Source organism: Oreochromis aureus, linkage group 3 (assembly GCF_013358895.1).
Source record: "Oreochromis aureus strain Israel breed Guangdong linkage group 3, ZZ_aureus, whole genome shotgun sequence".
In the NCBI taxonomy this organism is placed as follows: Eukaryota; Metazoa; Chordata; class Actinopteri; order Cichliformes; family Cichlidae; genus Oreochromis; species Oreochromis aureus.
In genome coordinates this window covers 27,045,780-27,073,618 of record NC_052944.1, presented here as the reverse complement: position 1 = coordinate 27,073,618, position 27,839 = coordinate 27,045,780, and the positions used below count along the sequence as shown (strand labels likewise).

Genomic DNA, 27,839 nt, shown 5'->3' with positions numbered 1-27,839 from the left:
CCAAAACTTTTCATAAATGCCTCAAAGCATTTAGATAAATAATGTAAAAGATATAAAATGCACAATAAGTGTCATGTTCTGTGCAAAGTGAGCTCAAAAACCAATGTATAACATTAATTTAGGTTGGCTTTCTAATACAGACGCAATTAAAAACCACAGATTGAGACTGCAGATATTTTCCCTCCATTTGATGAGTTTGACATTTTTCTTGCTACAAGGTAATCTTGCCTGCTACAATGTTTATAGTGAGGACAAAGGCAGATAAATATCTGTTTCTGGTCACCTCATTGCTTTCATGGAGATGCATGTGCAGCACACAGCTGCCTGTTACCACTACAAAGGGCAAAGTGAGGAGATCAAAACCAGATCGCCATCTGTGCTGTAGCACGTTAATGACTCTTACCTCTGTGAGAGCATGGAGCTGCCCCTCATGGACACACACGCCTATAAACCTGCGGGTAAAAAGTACAGTAACATATATTAATGTCAAGTCTAAACTTTTTCCATTTTTATACATTTCAAGGATTTTTTTTTTTTAGTATGGTGGACACACCCTGAACAGGCGCTATTACAGGTATATTACACAACCATTTAAACAGTGTCAACAGTTATAAAATGGTTTTATCAAATGCACGGCTGCTTTGAGAGGCATGTCCCGACAGAGGAAGCTGCTGGGCAAGTGTCGCTTCTGCCAATCTGAATCACTGAGCTGGAACTCGAGACAGTTTGTGGCTTCTGGTGCCTTTTGGAGCATTTTATTGCAATTGTTCAATAACATGGTCTGCTGTGCAGCTAATTGCAGTAAGTTGTTTTTGGGTTTTGTTATCTTTTTAGCAGGTGAGGAGCACCAACGCGGTCTATGGACCTTTTATAGCCCACCCACTTCTACATCCATGTTCACTTTAGGCTACATGGCTACTGCAAAAAGGTCCAAAGACTCCTATTAAAAGGTCATTAAAAAGTTAATTTCAAGTCAAGTGGCTTCAAGCATGTGCAGCGGTACAGTACACAGTGAACCGAGACAACGTTCCTCCAAGACCGTGGTGCTACATATGACATAAACAAACAGGACCACATAAAGTGGAATTGTGCAAAAATTGCAAAAAACCAAAACCAAAACCGTTCAACACCAGACGGAACTGAACGATACAGACGACAGTGCAATCACTGACAATGAGCCCACTGACAATCTAATCACTGGGCTCTTCTTGTGGATCACACAAACCACATCCATCACCAGTGTTTGAAGGCTGAGTATTGCCTCATCGTACATTACAGTGTACGATGAGACATGCGATCACAATGAAAATCAAACACTGGAAAGAAAAGTTTTTTGTTTTTTTAAATGAAAAAAGGTAAAAACTGAGTTCATGTTAAGAGTGAGCGGGAAAGCCAACATTTCAGTTACCTGAGTATGTTAGGGTGCGATAGTCGATTCATGAGCTGGACCTCCCTGAGCATGTTGGCCCTGTTACTGGCCAGGATGTTCATCTTCAGAGCCATCACCTGACCGGACACACGGTGCTGCACCTGGATGATGAGGGAAAGGAGAACAAACACTTTATTTGGATCAACTGAAGCAACGAGAGCTAAGAGTTCAGCTACAGCACCATACTCCAATTTCCACACAAAACTCAAGAAAAAAAAAAACGACAATTTGTCATCACAAGCAAAAAACACTTAAAATCTGCCTCACACCCTGGGAGGAAGCCATGACTGCTCCATATTTGGATGAAAGAAATATTTAAGACGCCTCACAGTTAACAGATGTATGGCTGAGGAGAGTAGGCGTGCGGCGCAGCGCTGGTGATGACGGATCTATCACACATGCATCAGTCACACCATCAACACCCTCTGAAGCAATAAAAATCCAAGTGCTGGCTGAGTGATATCTGGAAACCGGCCACGAAACATTTAGTGGGTCGGTCGAGTTTCTTCCACACTCCTCTTGGCTGCTCGTCTGACCAAACCTGCTGCCATGACAATGAGGCCGTCTGGTATGGTAACTATGGAGACGCGACATGCTTCCCGGCGGGTGCATGTTTGTGCATATTTGCTTGGCAAGTAGTTTGACTTCCACAGAAATGTGTACGAGCAGCAGATGAAAGCAAAACACTCTGGGAATGTTTGGCGTGCGTGCGGCGTGCTGCGTGCGCGCGGTGAGAAAGGCCAGCACTTTAAGTGTTTTACATGTACGAGTAAGTGTGAAAGGAAAATGTTAGCATTGCGAATCAATTAGAGGGGACTGCTGCTAAATTCTGTCTTCGTTTTCTATCATTTTATGCATTCTGGCCACTCACGCTTCATCTGCTGCCTTCAGAGATTTATAGACTTGTTGAATTACAAACAAAGTTAATTGTTTTACCCTTAAAACAAATCACAAATACATTGGCATGCAAACAAATATAGCTCAGTGATGTTAGAGTATTTAACTGGTCCAAAGCATTATTGTTACAGCCAATTAAGCTGGAATTAAAATAACTCATTTGTCCTCTAGTGTTGCTACGTGTATTCAACCGGTTTACTTTGGATCCCGTCCAAAATGTCTAAAAGTATGTCTAGCAGCTCTGTGAGAGTGTAGTCTGGCATGAAGGAGCCAACACCAAAAAACACAACATGCTGCACTGCTCCAGTAAATGCTGAGTCTTGCTATGACGCGTAACGGTGTTATTGTAACATCTCACCACGAACAATTGCAACAGGGTATCGGTACATTTACAAATTTACCAGTTACTGAAAAATAAGTACGTAAATGTAAGAAAAGGACTTTGAAAAGCACACCATGATTCAGCAGCTTGTAGTACCTCCTTTATTATAGTGGAGGAATTTTGGTCCACTCTTCAGTTCGCTGAAATTTGCAGGCATTCACTCATGTGCAGCTCTCATAAAAAGGTCCACAGTAGTTCAGCCTGGCTGAGGTCTGGACTTTGGTCCATTACAACCCTTTAATTCTTTTCTTTTTCAGTCATTCTGTTGTAGATTTCCTGCCATGTCTGCAGGTCATTGTGCTGGTGCATGACCCAGTTTCTGCCACGCTTTAACTCTCAGACAGTTGACCTCATACTTGACTCTAGAACATTTTGGTATTCAGAGGGATTCATGGTCGACTCAGTGACTGCAAGGTGCCCAGGTCCTGTGGCTGTACAACAAGCCCAAATCATCATCATCCCTCCACTACCATGCTGACATTTGGTTTTCAGCAAACATGCCAAACATGGAGCCGTGCATTACGGCCGAACATCTTCACTTTGGTCTCGTCTGTCTAAAGCACGTTGCTCTAGAAGTCTTTGGCTTTGTTCAGATACATCTTTGAAAACCGAAGCCATGCTGCCATGGAGAAAAGAGACTTGCTTCTAGAAATCCTTCCAAACAGGCCATACTTGTTCAGTCTTTTTATAATAAATGCACCATCATGAACTTTAACATGTATACTGAAGCTTGCAGAATTTGAGACGTCTGTCTGAACATGGGGTGGATTTGTTAGAAAATCCACTCCCTCCAGTCCTGTGAAACACTATATTAAGACTTTTTAATATAGAGTAGAAGACTTCATTTGATATCTTTTTACAACTTTTTTTGACATAATTCTGGACAACACGGGTCAGAAAACCAGACAAATTTAAGTATAAGGGTACAAGTATTTACATGGAGCATGCAGACATACTGTCAAAAGAACGAAGCATGTATGTGCTCAAGTTTTGAGCCGCTAACTGTAAATCTGCTCTTTTCCATTAGTCAGATCACATCAATCGTGACTTCAATAGCTGACAACACCAAGAAAGGTTAAAGTGAGCACACATGAACACCTTTCAGTGGTAGAAATTCAACAGCATTTTTACTTTCTGGAAAGCACTGGACGGTGTCAACGCGTTAACTCATTAACGGAGATTTGCCGCGTTAATGCAGTTATGGTGTTAACGTCATTTTAACGAGATTAACGCTGACAGCACTATGACGTGGTTTTGGGAAGTATAGTTTTCATATACATGCCAAACAGACTCTGAATCAGTGTTAAATGTTTCTAAAGCTGTCTCTAAACCCCCTTTAAAGCCACTCAGTCTGTTTGTTAGGGTTAGCAGGATGCAATTCAGTGTCTCGTGGAGACTTATTTACATGCACAGTCTGAAACAGTGACCTTAAAGCTTGGCTATACATCAAATATCCTTTTAGCTAACAATAAAAGCTAAACCGGCAACCTTTTATCTTCATTTGTGACATAAATGTGAAGCGAAGGAGTGAGAGAGCGTGAGAGAGGGTCAAAGTCTGCAGTCGTGAACTAAAGTCAGAGTGACACTGGCCTGGATCTTAGCTGGGCTCTGGATCTGACTGATGATAGAAAAACCACAAAGCCTATTAGAGTACAGACTAGAGTGCAGTGAGTAATGCCATTAACGCACACGCAGACACACACAGTGAGGCCGGTCCACTTCTAAACCTTGCAGAGACCGACTCTCATCGACTGGCTGCTGAGTCCCTTCTTCACAAGGTCGCTCGAGGACTCCAGACTGCGAGCGCTGCACGCATGCATGGGTGCACACATGTAAGACTCGCACACGGACACAACTGCACTTGCGAACAGTCGCTTGCTTCCTGTTGCAGAATAAAAAGGAAGGCTGAGCGGCACAAGTGTGGAGGGGAGGGGTGCAGGACTAATCTCCACTTCTCTTTATACATCTGCTGCACTTAGAGGCTGATGCAGACTCATGTGGGCTGGAAGATGGAGCCCTGAAGCTGATTAAAGGTTACTTTATACTTAAAAAGCCTCTTTGTGCACACATTAGCACCAATTTCTCTTGGAAAGCAGCCTGCATGGCTGTGGATTCACATCACACTTGTCTAAGTTTCTCTGCCTTCACACTTAGACGAAAACATTTTTTTTTTTTTTTTTTTGACACTCTGCTGTGTAATCCTGTGATTAACGGGCAGCCACACACAGACTCGCACAGGCAGGTTACGTTGCAAACATGCACCAACTGCTGAGACAGCAGTGGTTGGAACTGCAGCCCTGTTCGACCTGTCAAATTTTGCCCTGACAGTTTAAGCTCCCAAACAAACAACCTCTCACTCATCATCATCACAGAGTCAGCCTGACTCAGCATGGAGCTCAAGTGCAACCTTTCTTACGTGTGCAGTTTTTTTTGGGGGGGCCATCTGAAAGGCTGAACTCTGTAAGGCCAACAGCGTATGCGTGGTGTTTTTCATTCCAAGCACTTTGATGGTCATCTCCAGGGACTCGCCACTGGAATGTCCATGCCTACATAGAGATTATCCCATGATATGAACCAATTACACACAAAAAAAAGACTTCTGCTCACATGCATGTGCCCAGCCACACCCTAACGCTTGCCTTCAAACACACAGAGCCTTGTAAAGTGCTGCTGTCAGCAGAGGAAAGGTCACTGGCATCTTTTGCCGTCTCGCTCAGCAGAGCCAACATGTGCAGCATCGTCTGTCATTAGCCAGAAGCCCGATGAGGCAGACTGATGCACAGCGAGGGAGGGGAGGACGAGCCAGCGATGCAGATGGACGACGCACTGGAAGGAAAGACTTGTTTGAAAAGAGCATATGTAGACCGTACTATGTGAAAAACTACAGACATTTGTTGCAGCCTCGGAGAGACCAGACCTGTAGTTTAACCTGACAGATGGTCGTTTCTGCAGTGCTGCGGCCAGGCTTCTTACGGTTAATGCTGCAAGCTGCAGCCAGGGTCTAATCCAAGCACAAGGAGTCTCAATGAAGTGTGTGTTTTCTTCTGGCTACTGTTGACTGAAACACTCAAGTATCAAATATCAAAGTATAACAGACAGCCTTGTCTGAGAAGCGAAGCCAGCATGCATGTGCGTTAAACGGATTTATTGGCCACCAGGGGGCGAGCCTTCCGATTACAAGTAGACTTGTAGGTTGATTTATACTTGTGCTGGTAATCTGCATCCTAACTGGAAACCCCTCTTAACCCTGCACCTTGTAGTTTTTCCATTTCTCAGGAGGTTCTGGTTACGTCACGATGTTGATTTGGAGCAGAAGTCTGAAAGATGGCCATAGCCACGGTGCAGCTGCCCACTGGTTTCCGAAGTTTTGAAGCCTCAGGATTAGCGTTTTCACAAAATCGGGGTTAGCGCTACTTTGAAAACGCACCGACTAATGACTTGTGATTACAAGTCCCAAGAACATAAAATGGATAATCCTTCTGACACTCAGTTTGCAAGATGTATAAAAATCACGACTGATGGTCGTGATGGCTACGCTCATCTGCTATATAGCCTATGGCTAACGTGGATTATTTGCTAGCTACCAACCACAGCCGGTACGTGGAGAATTCTAACAAAATTCCATCTAAAGCAAGATCAGTTTGCTCGAGTTTTCCTGGGACACGGCAGTTGTTTTGGCATTTGCGATTAATATTTTTAATATTAATGAATCCATTTCTAATGTTAGCTAGAGCTGCTAACTGACTTTGAGGCAAAGTGGATAAGAGGGAAAATTAACAAAAAAAAATCATTTTGTTTTTGGAAGTTTGTTTATGTTGGCACGAAGAATATAATACACTGAAAAATGCAGTCACTGCTACTATCACTACCACCTATTTAACAAATCGGTTTCACCACAAACAAGTGAACCTTAAGGATTTTGGACTGTAAACAAATGAAACAAATATATAAATGGTTTTGGTAAACTGTAAAATGCAGATTACATTTTATGATATGCAAACAATTTTTCCTGAACATCAAAGAAGCTTGACATTTAAGCTGATGTTCATTTCCTGTAAGGCTGTGTTTTGTGTGCTTTCACCTTGTAGTGGCGACTCTGGCTGGAAGCAGAAACAGAAAATCTGTGCTGAACAGATCACACACTGCTGCAGAGGTGGAGTGAGGCTGGCTGTAACCACACAGCCACACACACACACACACACACACACACACACACACACACACACACACACACACACACACTCTCTCTGACTTTGCCTCCAGACATGGGGTCAACTCCAAAGGCCTTGAGGATTTCATGGTTACTTCAGCTTCCCACCAGCAGCAGCCTGTCTCTGGCTACTTTAATGAAAAAGTAAATCAGCCTTTAAACCACATCAGAAAGTGGAAATACAGGGAGACTGGACTAAAATGCGTTTCTTGTACTATACAGCAAAACAAATGTGACAAATCTCCTCACAGTACTGGCTTGTAGATGCATATGAAAGCAAAACATCCCTTTCAAAAAAGTAATCGTCATCATCACTGAATGTGCTTCCTATGCAGCATTTTAACAAAAGGAAAGCAACATTTATCTCACAATCAGCATTTCAAGACATTTTTAACAAAGGAAGCAACACATCAACCAAACTGACACGTGAGGTTAATGCTGAAGTGTGAAGAGACCGAGCAAAGTCCCGAGGGGGGGAAGTAAACTTGTGTTTGATGGATAAAATTACTTCTGCAAAACAACTCAAGGCTTAAGCTGCCGCCTGAGGCTCTGCTCTCAGTTATAGCGTGAAGAAGCTCAGACTGTTTCAATAAGAACGCATGCGTGGAAACGACCGAGACGAGGCACCCAGCCAAGCGGGGGTCCATCAGTGAACGAGCAGGGAGGTCCCACTCTGTGCGGTCGGGTCGGGTTCAGAAACAACCTGATCCGGGAGGCGTGCAGTCCACGAGCCGACAAAAACGATCACCGTCTGTTGCACAACAGCAACACTGAGCCGGCCACGCCTCCTGCCCTTCCTCACACACAGGCCAAAACAAAGAGGGGTCATTTAAGTTCACGCATGCAGCAATACACGCTCATCATCGCTGACCTGAGGCACTGCTAAAGCAGACAGAGGAACATGAGGACCAGGTCTCCATCCACTGGATTAATACATGCATGAGGATCACATGCGTGCATGAGACATGGCAGATTTTCAACTACGGTCCTCGAGTGTCTGATTACTTCTAGAAAAATTACTTCCTTCATTGATACATGGACATGCATGACGTTATAAGTAACACTTCATCAAATCCATGTGCATAAATGACAACACCGACTTTTTTAATATTATTTAACCAAAGAAAAAAACAACTCGAAGGATTGCAGGAATTTCTATTCCCACAGAAATTCTTCCCAATTATTGAACTTTTATTTCATGAGATAAAGAGGGAGCACTGAGACTGGATCTACCTGGGAGCTGTGCTGGGAGCCTAGTAAGAAAGACAGACCTGGGTCCTTGCCGAGTTGGCCTTCTTAAATCCAAGGAAACCATCCGGAGGCCTAATTTTTAAGTGATTTTCAAAATAAAAGACCACAAGAAACAAAGTCCAAGGTGGAAATTCATTCAGGTGTTCATGTGATTTGTTGCATTGTGGGAATTGCTGAAATAAGTGTTTAGAGCTCGATTCATATCGGGGACTTAATGCCATCATGTATTCCCAAACTTTTAAAAATCCTCCTCGTAATAAAGTCATGCACACTTTGGAAAGTGTTATTTGTAATTACCGGACTATTACTTGTCCTTAATTTCAGATTTTTAAAGAGGGAATTTATGTTTTTAACAAATATAATGAGGACATATGTCCGCTGGATTTGGAAGTGGCAAATTTTGGAGAAAGATATATGTATAAAACATAAACGGCCAATAAATTACCACGTGTGGCTTTAATGCTACAAGTAGTGAGAGTACATCTGTTTTCTTGAGGTGACTCCTTAATAGAACAGTGAAGAACTGAGCCACCGTCACTGGCGACACAAATACTGAACCACTTGTTTACCTTCTTACAGGGGAGTTGCTCTCCTTGAGGTTTAGCTAAGGCTAGAGCCCCGCCAACAAGTGGACGGGAGGAAACGCTCATTGTGCACCGATGTAAACACACAAAGTGTCTCTTGATATAAATCTATTGGTAACGACGAGAGGGGGTGAAAAAGAAAAAAAAAACAAAAAAAAGGGAAGGATCTGAAAACATAAGTGTTGGGCAACTCTTGCCCAACTACCTATTTTAATCCACAGTCAAGTTGAAAAATTGTATTCAATAAACACGGCGGTTTAAATGAAGACGTGAAACACCACACGCTCAGCACTTTCGTGTGTGTGTGGCTGTGCAGAACATAAACAAAGCTAAATATTTGTGCGGCGAGCTGCAGCGAAGCAGGCCCCGACTGGAATGACAGAGGAAGGGAATAATGAGGGAAAAGTGCCACACTAAAAGCAATCATTTTCAAGTCTGCACTGGCTCTGCCATACCAACACCGCCATCCAACAGTAACACAAGCACACACACCCAGCCCGCCTCCTAATCCCAAACACTGAAAATGATCACAGGCACACAGGAGACAGCTGATGATGGATCGCGGTTTGTGTGTATGCAACACTGGAGATCTGTTTTTTCTCCTCCTTTGTTGTCGTTTTAGATTTCCAGAGCTGAAATCGTTCCAGCCGCCAGGATTTACTAAGAACTGATTACATCCCGACACGTCCTGCTGGGAGATTCCCAGATTCGCTGGTTACGAAAAGGTTTTCGTTCCTTCTCTCCCATGCAATTTCAGGAAGTGTGAAACCAATAAGATGTAAGAAAAGATTTTGTTTTCTGCAAGAAAGTCATGTTTTCGAATATAAATCAAGCTGGGTAATAAATCCATAAAACAACTGCCAAGTCTATAAAATGTTAGAAAGAAGAAGACAACATTGTGGCAAAAATTCCTGCCACCATTACAGAAATCCCAACAAGGAGTAACAGGTACATCGGGGGTATTTCTTCAGTAATCAGAGGATCCACTGAAAGTTAAGCTCAGCTAATCCAATAAAAACCGAATGAGTGAGAGGCAGAGCAGGAGTGTTATGAAAATGCAAAAATAAACGAGTACAGTACTGTGCAAGTCTTTGGAAAACCATCACTTCTTTATATTTTACATGGACAGTGAGGAACAGTTGCAAACACACACACAGAAAGACGCTATCTAAGACTTGCGACCATTTCTGATGAGGTTTCTGTGAACAGCACATGTTTCGACGAAGGGTCGACTGAAGGGCCAGATGCATCAGTCAGGTCTGTGCTGGATTTTTCCCACTTTGACTTTCAGATATTGTTAATCTACTGTAGATGTTTCTCCAGTCCTGACACTTTTTTTTTTATAAACACACTGCACCCCATGAAGTTTTAAGCTAATGGCTCTTTCACATCTTTTATAGATTCAACTAATGAAATTGGAACCAGTTCTGTGTTTTTGTGACAGGCTGCTAGTAAAAAAGTGCCAAAAGACATAACTTCAATCACATTTTTTTTTTTACCACATTGTCTGTTATGTGCAGACGATACAAGCTCATTTATTGAGCATCTTTATGTACCTGAATGAGTCACAGGTCAGTGTTAAGTGACCTGTGAATCCTGAAATCGAATCAAAATAGAAACTATTAGCAAAGCATGCTCTATTAAGGAATACTTAAGGAAGAAACTTTATTAGCTAGCACGTTTATTTGCCAAATATAATATACATATAACCCGCAAACTAAACAATAAATTTCAGGACCATTTTAGTCTGACTACAAGTAGTGGATAAATGGCAGCTTGCTAACTATAGCGGATAAATGGTGAGCTGAAAATAATCTAGCTCCAGGTTAAACCTGATTTAAAATGTTCAAATATCATAGCCCTTATTACATTTTTTAAGAAAAAAAAAAAAAACCCCTCTACATTTAAAGAAAGCAGGAAACAGTCTTATCGCTAGAAGCCAAATATAGCTGATGATGGTGAATTTTCGCCTAGCAACAGGTCTTGATAGCAGATATAAACTTGATAAACACTCAAACAGCAGCAGCACAGCAGCGTTTGACAAACCATTTCCTCCACCTTACAAACCCGTCACATACAGCTGACCGACACACTCTTCAATCACAGGGACAAGACTCCTAAATCCCACTTCTTATCCACTTGCTCTCTATCAGCTTGTTATCTTGCATCAGGTTTACGCAGAGTCCAACACAAATGCACACACAGCCTCCAGTCGGGCTAATCAGAGCATGTATGATAATTACCAGGATGACTGGCTTTCTTATGGTGAGGAGTTTCATGGAAATTCACAGTGTTTGTGAAAAACTGGCAGTGACGCTGAAGCTCAATTACCAAAAGAATAAAGCAATCAGGAAATGGGGAATTATATCAGGTACAGCATGTTGGTTAAATATAACACTAAGATAACAGGCTGCTTGTAGTAATTAGCATAAAGACTGGAAAACACTGGTGAAACTACAACAACTGCTACACTGAAAGATAACATCTGGGCTCTGACCTTATTAAGCTCACATCAGTCAGGAGCACAGTTAGAAAAAAATAAGACTGCTAGTGTTCCATCTGCAGTAATTTTATAATTGCTGGTATGGCTCCGTTCTGGGAACTCCATACACATACTTGGAAAACTGGAGACAGAGAGCGCAGCAGGGCAGGCATCAGTGACAGGCATCAGTAACAGGACACTGATTAAATCAGAAACAGCATGAAAAGGAGAAGCCGGAAGAGAGGTGGGTTGCAAAGAGGCTTGCAGATGCACAGCAGCTGTTAGCAGTTTAAATTTTGCATAATACAACTTACAAATCAGACAGTCATGTATTTATAGACAGGTCAAAAATAATGAGATTAAAAAAAATGTTAGCGATACTGGGAGGTAGAACTAGGGACGAGTACAGGTAAACCTTTGACAGCAGCACATCTGCCTATTCTGCTTATAGGTTTGATTATTCACCAGCTCCTTTATGCGATTGATTTTCTGTGGGAAAGAAAAGTTTTCAGCATCAACTACCATCTGATTAGCAGCAGAGAATAAAATTGTACATGGAGGTGTGCACTGGCATGAGACTGACATCACAGTTTAGCTATGAGCAAAAAAACAAAAACCAAAACCCCACACACATACCAGCACTGATAATAGATACTCTGATAAGCTTTGAGGTATAGAAATCCAGTGAATTGAAGGAACCAGTTTAATTCCTATGTGTAGGTGGAAGATGTTACCTTTACCCAGCGAACTGTCAGTTCATGTTTTACAATTATAACTGAAAAAACAAGACGTGATAGAGCCCTCACACATTAAGAGCAAGGTGTGACTGCAGTCACGTGACGTCTTCAGCCCGGGATCCGGTTCCTCATCACTTCCTGTGTACGAAAACTGATGTGTAGTGAGCCGAACATGAGTGGAACCCACATGGAAACCTTCATACAGTCAATGACCTGTGAATTCAGTCGTGCCATGAGTGTGTCGTACCATCACCAGCCTCAGACTCATCAATTTCAGATATAACAATTTCAAGTCCTGTCTGAACAGACAAGACATCAAACGCTAAGGTTGCCTTTGCGGAGGGGGATTTTCTGCCAATGCTGAGATTTCCATGTCTCATGTAAATGATGGAGAAAGTCCAAATGAGAACCAAATCTTCAACGTGTGCTTCTTCTTGGACGTCTGATGTTCTCTGCGTTTGCAAACACGTCTATTATCAGGGGAGAAACAGCCGGAGCGTGACGCAGTAATATGAAGTAAAACAATAATCCAATTAGAAATTGATCCAATTTGTTTGCTCAACTCCCTGCAGCCGTGAGAAAGGGACAGAATAAATAACCACATCCTACACTTAACTGAACCTTCGGCTTATGATGCAGTTTAATTGTGAATGGGAGCTTTATTGCTTTCGAGCCTCTGGGTTATCAGGCTGATGAATTAGGAGTATTGCACAAGTGCACAAGCTGGCACTTACACACAGACACGTCCAGAACTTTGCTTTGAACGATATTAAAAAGAAGATGAATTACAGCACCTGGAGGATTTGTCTTAACACGTGCGCTCCCTTCCCTTTTTTTTTTTTTTTTCTTAAAATCGCCCTGCCCTCTATTCCCCCCGACCCCTCCCAGATTGCACAATTTCACTCTGGAGAGGTGAATGGCTGCCCGTTTGTCTGTCTGCCTGCCGCGAGCCACCATTGATCTGAAGCACAACAGCAGCACACACATGGCAGGAGGCCAGGAGGCCTTTGTGAGCAAGTACAGGAACATCCATTTCAAAGCGCGGACCATACACACTTTCAGTTTAGTAAAGTTTCATAAACAAAACATCAGGTAGGGGGATTTTTCTGCTGAACAGTCGGGCCTTCTTCCTCCGAGCTAAACCCGGATACGGGAGCCGCTGTTCGGTCAGCCGTGTACAGCACACTTATAAATGTGACTGATAGCTGTGGTAACAATTTTGCATTTATATAGCACTATCAAAGAGCACGCTCATCCAGACTCAAGTGCCAACTTAACAAGCCCGCAGTGAGCACAGTGACATTTGCATGCTCATTGGCCATTCAAAGGGCAAAGCTGAGGGAGTGGCTTCAAGAAGCCGAGTGGCCTCAAGAACATTTTTTTCCCTTGAGAACGAGAACAGCACAAAGAGCGAAGTCAGAACACAAAAGGCCTCGTTTAGTGCAGGTCGACCTAAACTGGACTTTTTAAACTGAAGCACTCAAAAGCAAGAATTAGATGTTTTTACTTAATCGTGTTTTGTATGATGAGTCAACTTCTTGTGAAAACAACTTTTCCACAAATGAAAGCACAAATGATCATCGGGACTCTCACATCTGTGTCGAACACAGTCTCCCTTCTGGAAATCCGCTGGCCCGAGCAGCGCGCACAGGAGACGGCGGAGACGCTGCACAGTCATCACTTTTCCTCAAACTTTGTACGAGGGAACGGACAAGATAAAGGCCACCTGATGCATGAGTCATTTGTGATCTCTCGCGCACGCCAACTGGGTTACGTGTGTAGATAAGTTCAGGTCTGCAAAGCATGTGTGAAAATGGCATTAGACTCCAAAACCCAGCCAATTATTTTTTTTAACCTCTAAAATGTTAGAAGTAGAGACCAACTTTTTAGAAATATTTGAAATAATGTGACTCTAAACCTTAGCTTTTAAAATCAAACCCTGCTGCTTTTCTTTGCCTTACATGAAACTGATCATTTTGTGTTTTTTACCCCTTTCATTTTCATAATTTGCCACAATAAGCATGCGCCACCATTTCTGACAAACGCCTGTTCAACAGTATGATTGATGATGGAAATAATTACTGTACTCAGCATCTTATGCACCCACTCCATGTGATTTCATATCACGAGTTTAGTTGTGCAACAATCTGCAGGAGGACCAAATTCATCCTCTAAAGTCCCACTAATGCTTTTAAAGACTAGAGGATTGCACTGAACACAGCTGGAGCTGTTTACAGCCAGCTGTTAACCTGTATGTTACCACAGATCGAACACATGACCTCATCTAGGTGTTTGTCACGTCAAAATGAAGGCACTCAAAATAATCTCTTAACAAGAACTAGTCGTTACTGTAGACAGATTTACCTTTAAGGTGTGTTTATTTTATAGGCACTGATGTCAGTATTGAACAGCAGGGCTTCCCCTCACTGAGCTCGCAATCCTTTGATAAACTGTTTACCAAATTAATCACATTGCTGCTTTCTAATAATTTATATATTTGAAGTCAAACACATTAACTGACCAGTAAGAAATTCTTCAGCCAGGCAGTGATTTACTGTAGGGGGGGGGGGGGGTTAACATACAAGTGTTTCTATTTCCATACATACAGGGATACACACAGAAAGCCTGACCAGCCACACACTCAGACACTTGTGACAGGAGTGATATGGAGGAAATCCACAGCTGCAACTTAAATGCGACTATGAATACTCTAATGCTTTAGATTAGAGTCATTAAGTCCAGGCTGGTACATGCAGCCTGTGAAGCATCGATGCTAGAAGTGTGATGATTGTATACGAGCAGATCACACGATAAGAGCTGCACCCGAATTATTTTCACCAGCAACCTCACTGACATCCACACTCGTACGACCACTTAAAAGGGAAAACAAAGTCCAACACACTAACCCAGAGTTAATTTCCTTCTACCAACATAAAACCAAATTAAATAAAACTTCAACAGTTTATTAAAAAAAAATAAATATAGAAGCTATAACCCCAGAGGAAGCCCTTCATCTATAGAGTAAATAGTGTCTAACACGCCTATTTTCTCACAGTAAATTCAATTTAAAGATGCAGATTTATTGCAAAAGCCTGTCGAATCACATGCAAGTGTGATATAGGGTGTGAAAAAAAACAAAACCCCACACCATTATAAAATACTACAGCTGGGTCGTTTAATTTGACAACTGCACTGCCTGAGAATTTCTGGGTTAGGTTTTAGCAGCACTTAGGGACTAAACGGCAATCACCTTTCATCAGAAAGCACAAGAGAGCAGGTAGTCAGCGCTGGCGTGAAACTTAATGATTAGAAAGTAGGCCGTTTTGCCTTCACTAAACAACGAAACCTACTTAAATTTATTGTTCCAACTTTGATCCTATTAGATTAAAAAAAAGAAGCTTGAACCGTTTTAATTCATACCAAATGCTGCTGCAGTCACCTACACTGCTGCTCAGTGAAGAAATGCAGAGCTGCAACCATTAGCTCATTAATCTGCAGCTAAAAACCATCAGCTTTATCAACAGTGACAACAAGTGCTACCATAAAGCCCCAGTATGCTCTAGATTAAAGCCCCTAATCCTCATAATCTTTGAATCAAGCCCAATAAATTCTTAGGTCGCGCCACACCCATCTGCAAATTCAACTACACACCTGTAGCGTCTCATAACTGAGCTGTGGAGAGTTGTGACACCATTGTGTTGACAAAATCTCGTCAGACACAGACAAACACCTGCTAAAACACCTTGCGGGGAGCTCCTGGTGCAGCTAGATGACCGTGATGAAACAGACTCGAGAGATTAAAGCTATACCTGCTACGCTGCTGCAGATAGTAAGTTTGGTGATCCTGTGTATTTGCAAGGCCACAGTGTGGACAAATAAATAAATCAGCCACACCTGGAAAGAAATCTGCATCAGCACTCGCCCCATTATCTTCTCAGCCAGCTCCTCCTGGAGTGATCTCTTTCACACCATCACACCCTGGCAACTCAGAGCCATCATTAATGAGGCGTACCTCAGAATTGGGCTCGATGCAACTGAAAAGGCAGCGTGACAAAAGGGGATGAAGGCCGCTGTTGCAAGCAGAGTCAGGAGTAGGGTCACCTTACAGGTGTACATGATCTACCTGCACTGACCATATCCCCTTACACACAGGGTTGGGAGGCAAAAACAAAACACTGCGTCCACCTTTCACCAACTAATGGGTCACTGCAAAGAGGTGTGGACACCATGATGCCATCCATCAACAAAAAAAAAAAAAAAAAGAAAGAAAGAAAGAAAAATGCATCATCAGCTTCCTCAGCAGTTATTCGGCACCATAAAGAGACTTGACAGGAAGTCAACAACTCATTCTGGGGCATCAGGAAGTACATCTCTTTGCAGTCTTAAAATAGAGAAAGTTTAGAGGTTCGACTGCAGGATGTGCACGTTAAACTTCGAGCTTGTCACAAACGACACTCAAAATCAGCTCGTGGAAGTTAAGTGAAAACTTGTCCCGTCACCCCGTTTTGACCCCGTTTTCTCACCTTGAACACCTCGGAGAAGAACCCTGCGCCGATCTTCTCGCGGCTGAAGTCATCCAGGCGGGCCAGGGTAGACACGGCGCTGCGCAGGGCCCGGTATGAGGACGGTCTAATCCGGTTGGTTCCATGGACGTGGTGCATGGGCGGCTCAGCCTCTCCCTCCTGCTCATGCACGATCCTCTCCGTCTCCATCTCCGTCTCGGACGGCCCGGGAGGAGGAGGCAGACTTGGGACGTGTGCGTAGTTTAAAATCCAGCCCGATTACTGTTTACATTTCCCATGTCCGCTACAAGGCCACAGCGCACGGCTCTCGGGAGAGCAGGAACGATAAACCAAATGTTGCAGCTGCGGTCAGAAACCAGTCAGGCCCAATCCCTCAGAGATTCTTGCACACGTCCGGAACGAGCTCGTCTCAGTGCGTCCTCAAGCAGCTACACAGCTGCAGGGGTGCATCCTGCAGAGTCGGTGCGCAGTTTGGGGGTGAAGTCCCTCATGCCGTACTCTCTCTAAACTGCGCAGGCTGCTGCTGCTGCTGCTGCTGAGCGGCGTCTCTCTCAATTTCCTCCAAGTCTGCTCCTCCTGCAGCAAAGAAAAAAAAAGAAAAAGAAAGGAGGACGGGGCTCCACTTTATACTTCCACCAATTGAATCCCGGGCTTCCAGTGCGCGCAGACCTGCCTCACTGGAGCTCCAGCCTATTGAAACTGAAGAGGGAGAGCGGAGAGGGGGGCGTGCACAGGGGCGTCAATTCAATAAATCATAAAGTGTGCGCGTCTGATGCGAACAGTCTGTAAATAAAACTCCTGCTGCTTGTGCTGAGGGGGACAATACTTTAATTACAGCTGTGACGAATCATCGTATACGTCACAAAAATAAAACAAGACTATTTTGGAAAAGCGTGGCTGGGTTTAACTGCGACTCTTACATTACCCTTTGAAATATGATGTGCACTCGTGAAGTCTGTAGACTGAATTTCCACGATGGAGTCTAAATATCTTTTCTTTTTCTCATTCCTGACGCAGTCTGTCATGTCGTGCTCTCTGATAATATCGCAGGACGCAGAGAGCCCTGGCTGCCGCTGCTTGCACTTTGCACACACACAGTCGCTCTTTACAGCTGATCCAATCATTCAGCCGGCATTTAAAGCTCTAAATGGTCCCACGGTCACGCCGAAAGGGTAGGAGGGTGGGGGTCTTTTCTAAGCAATCCCCAGACAGCGCGTGTGTGCCTCCGGTGCTGATGCTCCGCAAAAACCCGGAGCTTTGCTCACTGCGGATTCTAAATTATGGATGCTAAAAGTGAGCTGAGTTTGTGAGTCTGTGTCTCGGACACAAGCGCACGTACGCACGCACATATGGTCATCAGCCTCATGGTCCAAACAGGAATACGCTGACGCATAAAAAGAAGCTGCACCGAAAGCGAGCGGAGACGTGCTTCACCGCAAAGGAGGAGGAGGAGGACTTACCTGGCCTTCTCTGAAAAACACAACCTCCACATGCGCCGGTGGCCCTGTGTCCTCTGCCGAGCTCCGAGCCAGCACCACCAGCGGCGTCCGGTTACCGAGAGCTTTAGTTTACTAATTAATCCTCCTGGAGTCGCGGGTACGGACTCGGTGCTGGTTTCGTTTCACGTCACCGTTGCTGATCTCTGCCTCCCTCGTTGCGGTGTTGGCTGCTAGAAGGCAGAGGAGCGGTGACTTTTGCCGTGCTTTATTGGAGGCTGGTGAGCGGGGCGGGCACACACGTGATCACCGCAAAAATGCACCTGTGGGGGCGCCTGAAGTGCCCCAGGTCGTGCTGCTGCGTGCACGCGCTTAGTGTCTGGAGAAGATGCGGAGTCCGTTTGTGCGGAAACCCCGAGCTGTATATTAGACACGATCATTAATATGATTCCTCTCTAACAGATCAGCAGGACATTTCAGTGATAATAAACACGAGCTGGCTCATCCAAAGTCTGGATGCTTTTCACTGACTGGGGCTGTTTGTAATTACCCAGGAGACCCCTGCGGCAGAGAAACATGGCTGTTGGGCCCCGATAACCATCCACTGCCTCCCATTACTGCACACGTGTCAGCCTTATAATAAACCAGAGACCAAACAATAATATCGCTCGATTGTTATTTTTTTGTGGAGTACATTTCCGGCTATTGAAGCCAGAAATTCACACCTGACCGAATACCAGGATTCCAATTTATCTTAAAATGAATCTGATGGACTAAAAGGCGATTAAAGAGGCGGATAAGTGGAAGAAAAACATTTTTCTAGTGTGATGTCATGTGAGGAACGTCTCACAAATGAACGCTACCAGGCTAAATGGATATTTATTGAATTTATTTCAATACTGAGACCAAAGCCCGGGATTATACTCCGCAGCCGACACTCTGCAAAGCTGCCGAGTGGGCAATTTCCAGCTGAAACAGCGATGGAAAATATTTTAGGAGTGCTCAAGTGAAGAGATGAAGTCAAATAAAGATATATATATATTGCTATCATATATATATATGCATATAATGCAGGGGGTCAAACACTAGGTTCTGGGGCTAGACTTGGCCCAGCAAAGACTCCAATGTGGCCCACTGAAAGGCTGGAGAATGTGAAGGGCTTTCAATTTTGGACTTTTAACTGTATTTTCATCAGTTTTAAGCTTTTCCTGCTGATTGAAAGCTCCTACATGGCTATTCATGCTGAACCAAAAAGGAACTGAGTAATAGATAAACATAAAGAAAAAATTCTGTGAATCAACAAAACATGTATGTCTTATAAATACAAGACAGGGTGCATAATGAGCTAGCAGGACTTTTTCTGTAATTTTCTATAATTTTACACATCTTTACATAGAAATCTTGCTGTTGAAATTACAGTTTTTTCTCTTATGTTAAGATATCTCTGATTTAATGTGTCCTAAAACATTTTTACACTGGTTTAAATACTCAGGCTAGTGTCATAATGAGGCTCACGTGCATAGAAAAAAGCCCTTTAATGGCTCATTGAATGTTCTGTGCGTTTATGCAGCTGCAAACATGTTTTTCACCTACACAGTAGGTTAATTCATATCAGCACAGAATATTAAATACAATAAAACAAACAACTTTAGTCAAACTGAGTACAAACCAAATCAACACCAGTGATGTAAAGTAAAATAAATAGCTAAATAAATAAATGTCCCTGTTTTGAGATGAGATTCAGTCATGAAATGATATTGACGTTCATTACAGGCAACTGTGAATCCTGCCTGGGGGCACCTGAAGGTTCTGGATGCCAGAGAGGCATAAAAAAAAGCCCATCATACGGCGTGGAGCCATCTCACACCTCACAGCCACATACTTCGGGTGGCGACACATCGTTATCACATACAGCTGGAGGCGAGTGGCTCTCTGCCTTATGAGCTCTATCCTGAAACCAGGGGAAATAAAAAATAAAACACTGAAGTCACATTATAATAAAACATGTCATTTATTATTCAGCGCTGCTGATCACTTATTCATCACAACAACTGTTGATTTGCTGTGAGTCCAGGCTGGGCTTCACCGAGCATGCTGTGGGGATTATGTGTAAGCATTCATGCATGTGTGTGTGTGTGAGAGAGAGAGATGGGGGATTATTCTGACCCCCGCTGACCTCCCTGAGTTGTACTAGACTTGAGCCTTCCCCAGTGACGTGAAAGACTGATGTGTCCCATTTTAACCTCTGATGAGTTTCTGTTGTCCTGACACGGACTTCAGATAAACTTCACGTGAGAAGAGCAAACAACAAGCAAATCACCGGGCTTTCAAGGCTAAACAGTTCTCCACCAAAATAAAACTATCACTCTCTATGCAATCAGATGTTTTTTCCTGAGATTAAAATGTCTAACTTTCCATTTGCATGTTTTGACAAGCCCAGAATGAGAAGGGCTGCTTCAGGCACGGCACCCGGCACAAAATCTTTGTCAGATCAGTCGAGGCCTGGTGCCGCTGACCGGCAGGGTGCTGTTGGAAACTGTGCTACTGTTGGTCAAATAGGTTAATGGCTATAGAGAAGGAGGACATGCAGAGCGTTGGTGTGACAGAGACACACCCTAACCTGCTCTCTGTAGGTTCTGTGGTGAAACTACAGAGTGAAGCCCAAAGAGGAAGAAGAAGGAGAAGAAGATGGTGACATTTAGGCCCACTGAGGTTCACATTTTTGTCTTTTGGTGAAGTGTTTCAGCAGCTATGGGGCAGACTGCACCGTAATTTGGTGCAGAGCAAACAGTGAGGTATCCTCCGGGTCTAAAATGTGAAGTAAATGCAGAGGTTTCTGTTTGCTCTAATGGCCAGCAGGGGGCGACACATCTGGCTGGAGGGATCTTTGAGAAGATTACCCCCTGCTCCATTGCTCTGTCACGTCAGTAAATACTTTAATGATGGATTTATGGTCTCAGTCATTAGTTTCAAGTCTTTTTTTACAGCAGCACAGTCCATAAAAAGCTACTTTCATCTACTTCCTTATTCACAAGGAATCACCACAGCAGGTAGTGCCAGAGATGCTTTACTTGTTCATGTAAACCACATGTACAGTACAGCCTATAGATATCTGCCGTATGTGAATGCTAGATAAAAAAGCACTTAGTCATTGAAAAAAGTGCTGGTATGATGAGTAAGTGTATAAATGCATAAAGGACTATAAAGCAGAACCAGTGTTTCCTTCAGTCATCGTGTTTGGTTTCAACACACCAAGAGGCTAACTGCAAAAACGCTGCGCTTACACAGTGGCTATACTCTGTGTGCCTGATGAAATGGATTGATAAGGTCTGCAGATCTGCTCTAAGTTTACCAGACCTCTGGAGCCTGTTAATCATCTTTGAGCTAGCATGACATTTAAATCATCAGTGATCTGTGGACTGTGTCCTTCCTGATAAATGGATAGGCGACTGCTGTCAATAACCGAGATCAAAGAACCAAATCAGTATGTAAATTTCTGAGACACAGTCTACAGACCACAGTTATCTGAGCCACCAGATCTTACTAGGTCGTTATAGAAATGCTACATGTAGCGTTAGGCTGAAAAATCATTCTCACTCAGTTTTTCCTGCAGTCACCTGAGGGGTCAAAAAATGTATTTTAATGAGGCTGGTTCATGTGGTTTTTCATTCTGCTCCCCCACTGAAGAGTTTTAACAACACTTGGTAGGAGGCGAATCAATAGCACAGTCAACACCTGAGCTTCCAGTTCCCTTCAGGGGACAAATCAATCCACAGAGAGCACAACAGGAACGAGGACTAATTCAGATACACAGGCTTTTCATTAGCTTCACCAACTGAATAACATCCCCACAGCATAAAGAAACTTGGCTTGCTATTCATTTATTTAGTTATTTATTTTAGCCATTTATGCTTTAACTGAAGCTTGTGTTGGAGAAAAACTGTATGGACCACCTGCTTTACTTTGTGTCAAGGCCCCTCACAAAACGCAGTGTAAATAAAAGATCAAACACACACCTCTCCTCCATCTGAAATTCCAATTTCCACCTGATATAAGTGATGTGAACCTGCTGGGTCACCCCTCCAACCGTCCTTGTGGTGGCCCCTCGTTAAAACTCGTCCGGGGATGCTAATGACCACACTATCCCCTGCCCCGGTCCTACAGGCAGCCAGGCAGGGGGCCCGGGGGCTTTATAATTGCTTTTTTGAGCACACCAGCTGTTTCATGTGCTTGCATGCTGGTCCCCAAAGGAGGACCAGCGAGGTGAGAGGGGGTTAGGGGGTAAGGTAGGGGCTGCCACATGGGACCTTCCCCCTCGGCCCATTCCACTTCAGCTCCCCCTCCTCCTACTGTGGAAGAAAACGTAAAGCTAGATAGGAGAAAAGAGATGGTGCAGCTGGTGAGGGGAGCAGCATTAAGAAACACCGCATGGCACACGCATGTAAAAATAATACACTCTTCTATTTACTATCTACTCCAAAAATTAACATCAGTTATGTTTTTCTCTATATTAATTCCTTATAAATGCAGGACATGTAGAAAAACACCATGACTTAATAAATAAAGGCAGGTTACTTATTGTAAATTCACTTTAAAACTGCACCTCGTTCTGTATTATCTACGGATTTGTTTTCAGTGTAGGGCTGAGCCTTTATTTAACCAGAGGGGTGTACTAGGAAGCAAAATTAATGGGTTAGCAGGTTAGGTTGAACTTAAAGACAGTGTTCTGTGTCACAGAAGTGACTCTCTTTCTACCTGGATAAATCACCGTGGTAACCGATGCTGAACACACAACACAGTCAGGAAAAGGTTATTTTGAAAGTTTCAGTTTCAAATCATGTGCAACCACCACGTCTTCACTGATTCTTTTATGTACAGGATGTTTTGAAGGTGATATAGATTCTGTGTTGGGTGAATATGTTTTATATGTGCAGGATGTTCATCTGAACCTTTGTAAAAGCCCTGAATGAAGCGTAATTGTCACTGGAATGTGCATTTATGGACTTGTTGATGCAGAAAATGTGGAAATGTTGTTGTGCTTGATTCTAATCTGCTGCTGGAATTGAATTGCAGTGTGTTTGTGTGTTTGTGTGTGTGTGTGTGGGGGGTCCTTTCCTTTTCTTTTTCGTTTGTGTATTTTTTCCTATGTCCACCACTTTGACTTGTCTATCTTCACACACTGCAGTTTTAATGCAATTGATAATAATTTTTTAATCTTTATTTTTCCCTGATATCGGTGATTCTTTATCTCCAGAAGTTTTTCCGACCCTGGTCAGAGGAATGTGGGGGAACCTTTTAAATACTTGTCATTTTAATAACGAAAATTGTCCATTAGAGGCACAACAGTTGCAGACACTCTGCTCTGGCACCCCGAGGGACAGCCAGATCAGCTTGCATTGGTCTCCAGGGCTGAGTGGAGGTGCTGGAAAGTGGATGAGAGCAAAGTGCTCCTTTCAAAACAAACTGTAAAGTAAATTACTGTCCGGTGAAGGATGACTGGATTTGACGTCCGTGATCTCATTAGAAAAATTAAATGTCTGGGCGATGCTTTGTCTGGTTTATCTGGAAGCAGAGGCTTTAATATTATCAGCTGGTGTCTGTCGGTTGGATGCTGTAATAGGTGGAGCTGCTTGAGTTGTTTCCATTGTGTGTAAACTGTGAGAGTCACAGTAATGAGCCGCAGCTAGAATGCATTTGGTGGATATCTCATGTCGGCAGACACAGGAAAGAAGCTGGAAAAGCGCCCAAAGGCTTCCTTGTGTTGTTCACTGACCCCATATCATTTTACCCCGAAGGCGTGCATTAACAAAGCCTTCAAGGTTTTTCCTAAAACACGGCAGACCGCAAGCTACACTCCCTGCAACCGGAAAATTATACACACTTTAAATGGAGCTATAATTGCTTTGCGGGCCACATTTTTCCTGCAGCTTCACACGGAGACATTAGCGCCGTCAGTTGTGCGTTTCCCCTGGTTTTCCCTTCTTGTCTCTACATGCCCAGCAGTTGTGTCTGGGCCTCAGGTGTCACCTTACAGGTGATCAGGTTGTCTGTTTTTCTCCACTCGGTTGGTATTGTGATACGTTTATGTTTTGTTTTTTTTAGACTGGGCGTACCCGTCAAGGAACATTTATGTCTTTATTCTGTGACCGTCGCGTCATTCTGCCAAAAGAAAGTGTTACTTATTCGCTGAAGGCGACACACTGGGTCTCAGCTATAATGTAGGTTAACTGGCTGTAGGTCAAAGTCTGCACGCAAAAAGGCTCCAGAGTTTTAAAGCATGCAAATCATGCAGACAGAAGTTATAGTGAACTCAACTCCTTACAAATGACCATGGAGGTGTGGCCTGAAGAGGATCAATAAATAGCTCAGCAGGGTGGTGCACCTATTGTGTAGACATGATTGATTACATGCTCCTTTTATGCAGAGGGTCAAACCCTAATATGATGCTTTTCACCGTAATGATACCTGCACACGCCTCCTCACACTGCAGACACACAAATCAGGCTTTTAATTCAAATAAAAAACACACAAACTAAGATAAAAATCTGATAGTGTTATGGTTTATCATTAAATAGAACCATTATGTATGTTGCAAAGGAGATCTATTCAGTGCTAGGGTCACCCTGAATTAAAGTATTAAAAAAATGTCATCAAATATGTGCATGTGAACCTGTGACAGGCTGGCAATCTATCCAGGGTGGACCCTGCTTCGCCTTGTGACAGCTGGGACAGGCTCCAGCCTCCCACAACCCTAAACGGATAAGCAGATGGATGCATGGCTGTGCATTTAGGAGGGCTTGTTGTTCATTCCACATATGTCATTAATGTCAAATTACAAATAAAAATGTAAAAAGATCTTCAACAGGGACAAGACAAAAGAGACAGAGAGTGAGAAAAAGTGAGTGACTAGGAAGTGCATCATGGGAAGCCTCCAGGAGTTACCTGATATAGCCCTAACTATATGCTTTATCAAAAACTAAAGTTTTAAGCCTAAATATTCAAGACCTTGTCTGTGAGGAGCAGGATTTTAAATTATATCTGGATTTAACAGGGAGCCAGTGAAGGGAAGCTAATACAGGAGAATTATGCTCTCTCTTTTTAGTCCCTGTCAGGCGTGGCCCTGTTAAATCTCTAAATATATGAATTTGTTCAATAAATCTACCAGATTTTTAGAAAAAAATCCAGCCGGCACGTATGAAACATAATCAGAGTGGTTCGTCTGAAGTAACGTAGAAGGAGGCAGTGAAGTCAGATTACAGACATTTGAAATGAAGCACATCATCAGTAATTTCATCCTTTATTTTGATTATTTTGAATACAAACCAGTGAAATGAAGCAAAACAAAAGACGTCTGTGTGAAGCTGAATCCAAACAAAGCTTCACGTGAGGCTCTTCAACAGTTTCGGTGGTGCAGTGAGACACAAACTCAAACAGACTCTGTGGATTCTCCACTAACCCACTGACCTGCATTGCAGAAGGATTTTTTTTCTTGCTGGTATGTGGTGTGCATGTTCAATTGCTAAGCCAAGAGGTTGCGTTAGGTTTAACAATGCTGCCCTCTGCTGATGACTGATGGTTGTTTCACTTCATGTTTTGTTGTTGTTGTTGTTACTTTAGGTGGTGGGGGAACCTTAAAATTAGTTGTAATGACTCAGTGTGGGGAAAAGAATCATAACTCACAATAATTTATATTGAGAGCTCGAGTAGATTTTCTTAGTGTACAGCCAGTGATCAGCTGACCTGCTGCACTTTGTGGATTTACACAACTTCATTCAACCAGATGTCAGCAGATGTTTCAGGAGTTGTCCTGGCTGATTTCCATCCTTTACACTGATGCTATACTGTTTACGTCTTTTTTTCTAGAAGGTATAAAGTTGATATGAAAGTGGAATTTGGTGAATGAATCTCAGCATCATCAACTAAAATTCATTTGAAGCTCTCCTACACTTGATGTAACTCTGACCGTGAAACCACAGCCACTGTGTACCAGTCACACACTGTTCTTTACTTTAAATCCATCACTGTGCAGCAAACTAACCTGTTTATCCTGCACTAACCTGCAGATGGTTTTCATGCAGCCTTTAAATAACACAGTTAGTCTACCTCGGTTTGTGCTGCAGCATTTTTCACAATATGAGAAAACATAGTGTCGCCTGAACAGATCCAGTATCTGATTTAAAACATGAAGACTTACATGTAAGTTTTAAATGAGCACTCCTTACTTTTAAATCTAACCTCTCGTCGTCCTCTCCTGTGCTGTCTTTCTTATCTTTCTCCATCTCCGAGTGAAGTTAGCTCTCTTGCTTTTCTCTCCCTGTTAAATACAGCAGCTGGACCTTTAGTTAGCAACACACTGTGAGACAAACTGCACACAAACTGTTCGTGTGTTTGCTGATGTTTGCTGAACTGATAGAAATGCTGCATATGAAATTACCTGCTACTTAAAAAGAACGTCACTCCCTTAATGCTCGTTCGGTTTCTGTAGGGCTAACTAAATGCTGAAATAGTGCTAAAAAATCCCACTGTCTCACTTTTAATCCCTGACTTTGGCACACGTAATATGCACAAATACATGAAATAACATATCATTACATACAAACACACTGTTATCAAAGTTGCCCTCAAAAGTAGTCCTTATCGCACAACATTGTCGTGAGGCAACAAAAACAAAAACTGGATTTCTGAGCATGCAACATTTAAAATAACGTCATAAACCTGCCTCTACGTCTTCTTACACTCACATGTGTTTTAGATTTACAGTTTATGTCATTTTAAATGTGATTACTAGGACAAACAGAAAAGGATGGCCCACCTTCAAATCATACTGGATAGTGACTCAAACATCTTATTGGCCTGAAATGTGATACTTTTCCAGTACTGATACTAAATACTAATGGAGAACAGTTCAAGATGTAGTGTACTTGGTATAATGTATCTTCATCTTGTTAAGTATAGATATCATACTGTATCTATACTTTATCAGAAACTTTGTTCACAAAATCCAAGTTATTTTCTTATATCTTATAACTCATATAAACAAGTGATACTGGGCAGCAAACAAAAGGCTATCTATGTTTTGCCGGCACTAGTTTAACAGCCACAACCAAGTAATTTCCGCAACCACATTTACATTACACTCCTAGTTAAACGTTACCTTTAATTACCCTGAATGGTGGCATAGGTCACTGACAGGTAAACCACAATATATTTTTTTTATGTTCCGGTGGTAATTTTCAAAATAAAACGTCTCCACCGCACAAAAGTACTCTGACCCTATCACACTTCATGCATTTTTTGCATAGTAATACACTCAGTAAAAATAATGCTGTTTGCTGATGCAGATGATGAGATACAGTTAAAAGCTCCTGGAAAAGTTGGTTAACCTAGTTAGTTAAAAATGCCATTATAGTTTAACAAAAAAGTAATTTTTAAAAATTATTAATAGAAGTAAAAACTGATACGCAGACAACTGTCAGTAGTAAAAAGCTATCAGTTAAATAATTACATCACAGGTCTACTTAAATAACAGTGTAGAAGTGATGAAAAGTCAATAACAACATACACTGTGCAGAATTAAAAAAAATGAAAACACTTGTAATATTCTGTTTTTTAACAATATATTAAAAATGAATGTTTTGTTTACAGAAAAGTATCACCAACTAAGTGTGAATAATAAAAGTCTCCACTGAATAGTCGTACTTGAGGTACATAAACTACTTATTTGATCAAGCAGGGAAGTAACTACTAAGCACTAACTAAAGCAGAAGAAAATATGATGCATTTTTCTCTTTACTGTTTGAAAAGTAGTGGAATACTGTATAAAGCAGCATAAGATGGAAATATGAGTAAATTCCAAAAACTGACTTCAGTACTGGAGTATTTTGGCCCTTTTAAAACGAGGTCATGAT

The 27,839-nt window shown here is 42.6% G+C and overlaps 1 protein-coding gene across 1 annotated transcript in view; it reads right to left on the bottom strand.

Moving 5' to 3' along the window:
• Window positions 1-18,199, bottom strand: part of tesk1b (testis associated actin remodelling kinase 1b) — a 29,615-nt gene extending 11,416 nt beyond the window's left edge. Inside the window, exons 1-4 of the mRNA XM_031756825.2 lie at window positions 17,956-18,199; window positions 16,496-17,071; window positions 1,409-1,530; window positions 404-452 (exon numbers count right to left, since the gene is read on the bottom strand). Coding sequence (XP_031612685.1) covers window positions 404-452; window positions 1,409-1,530; window positions 16,496-16,684 — 360 coding nt within the window. The 5' untranslated portion in view covers window positions 16,685-17,071; window positions 17,956-18,199. The remainder of the gene's footprint in view (window positions 1-403; window positions 453-1,408; window positions 1,531-16,495; window positions 17,072-17,955) is intronic.
• Between the last annotated feature and the right edge of the window lie 9,640 nt (window positions 18,200-27,839).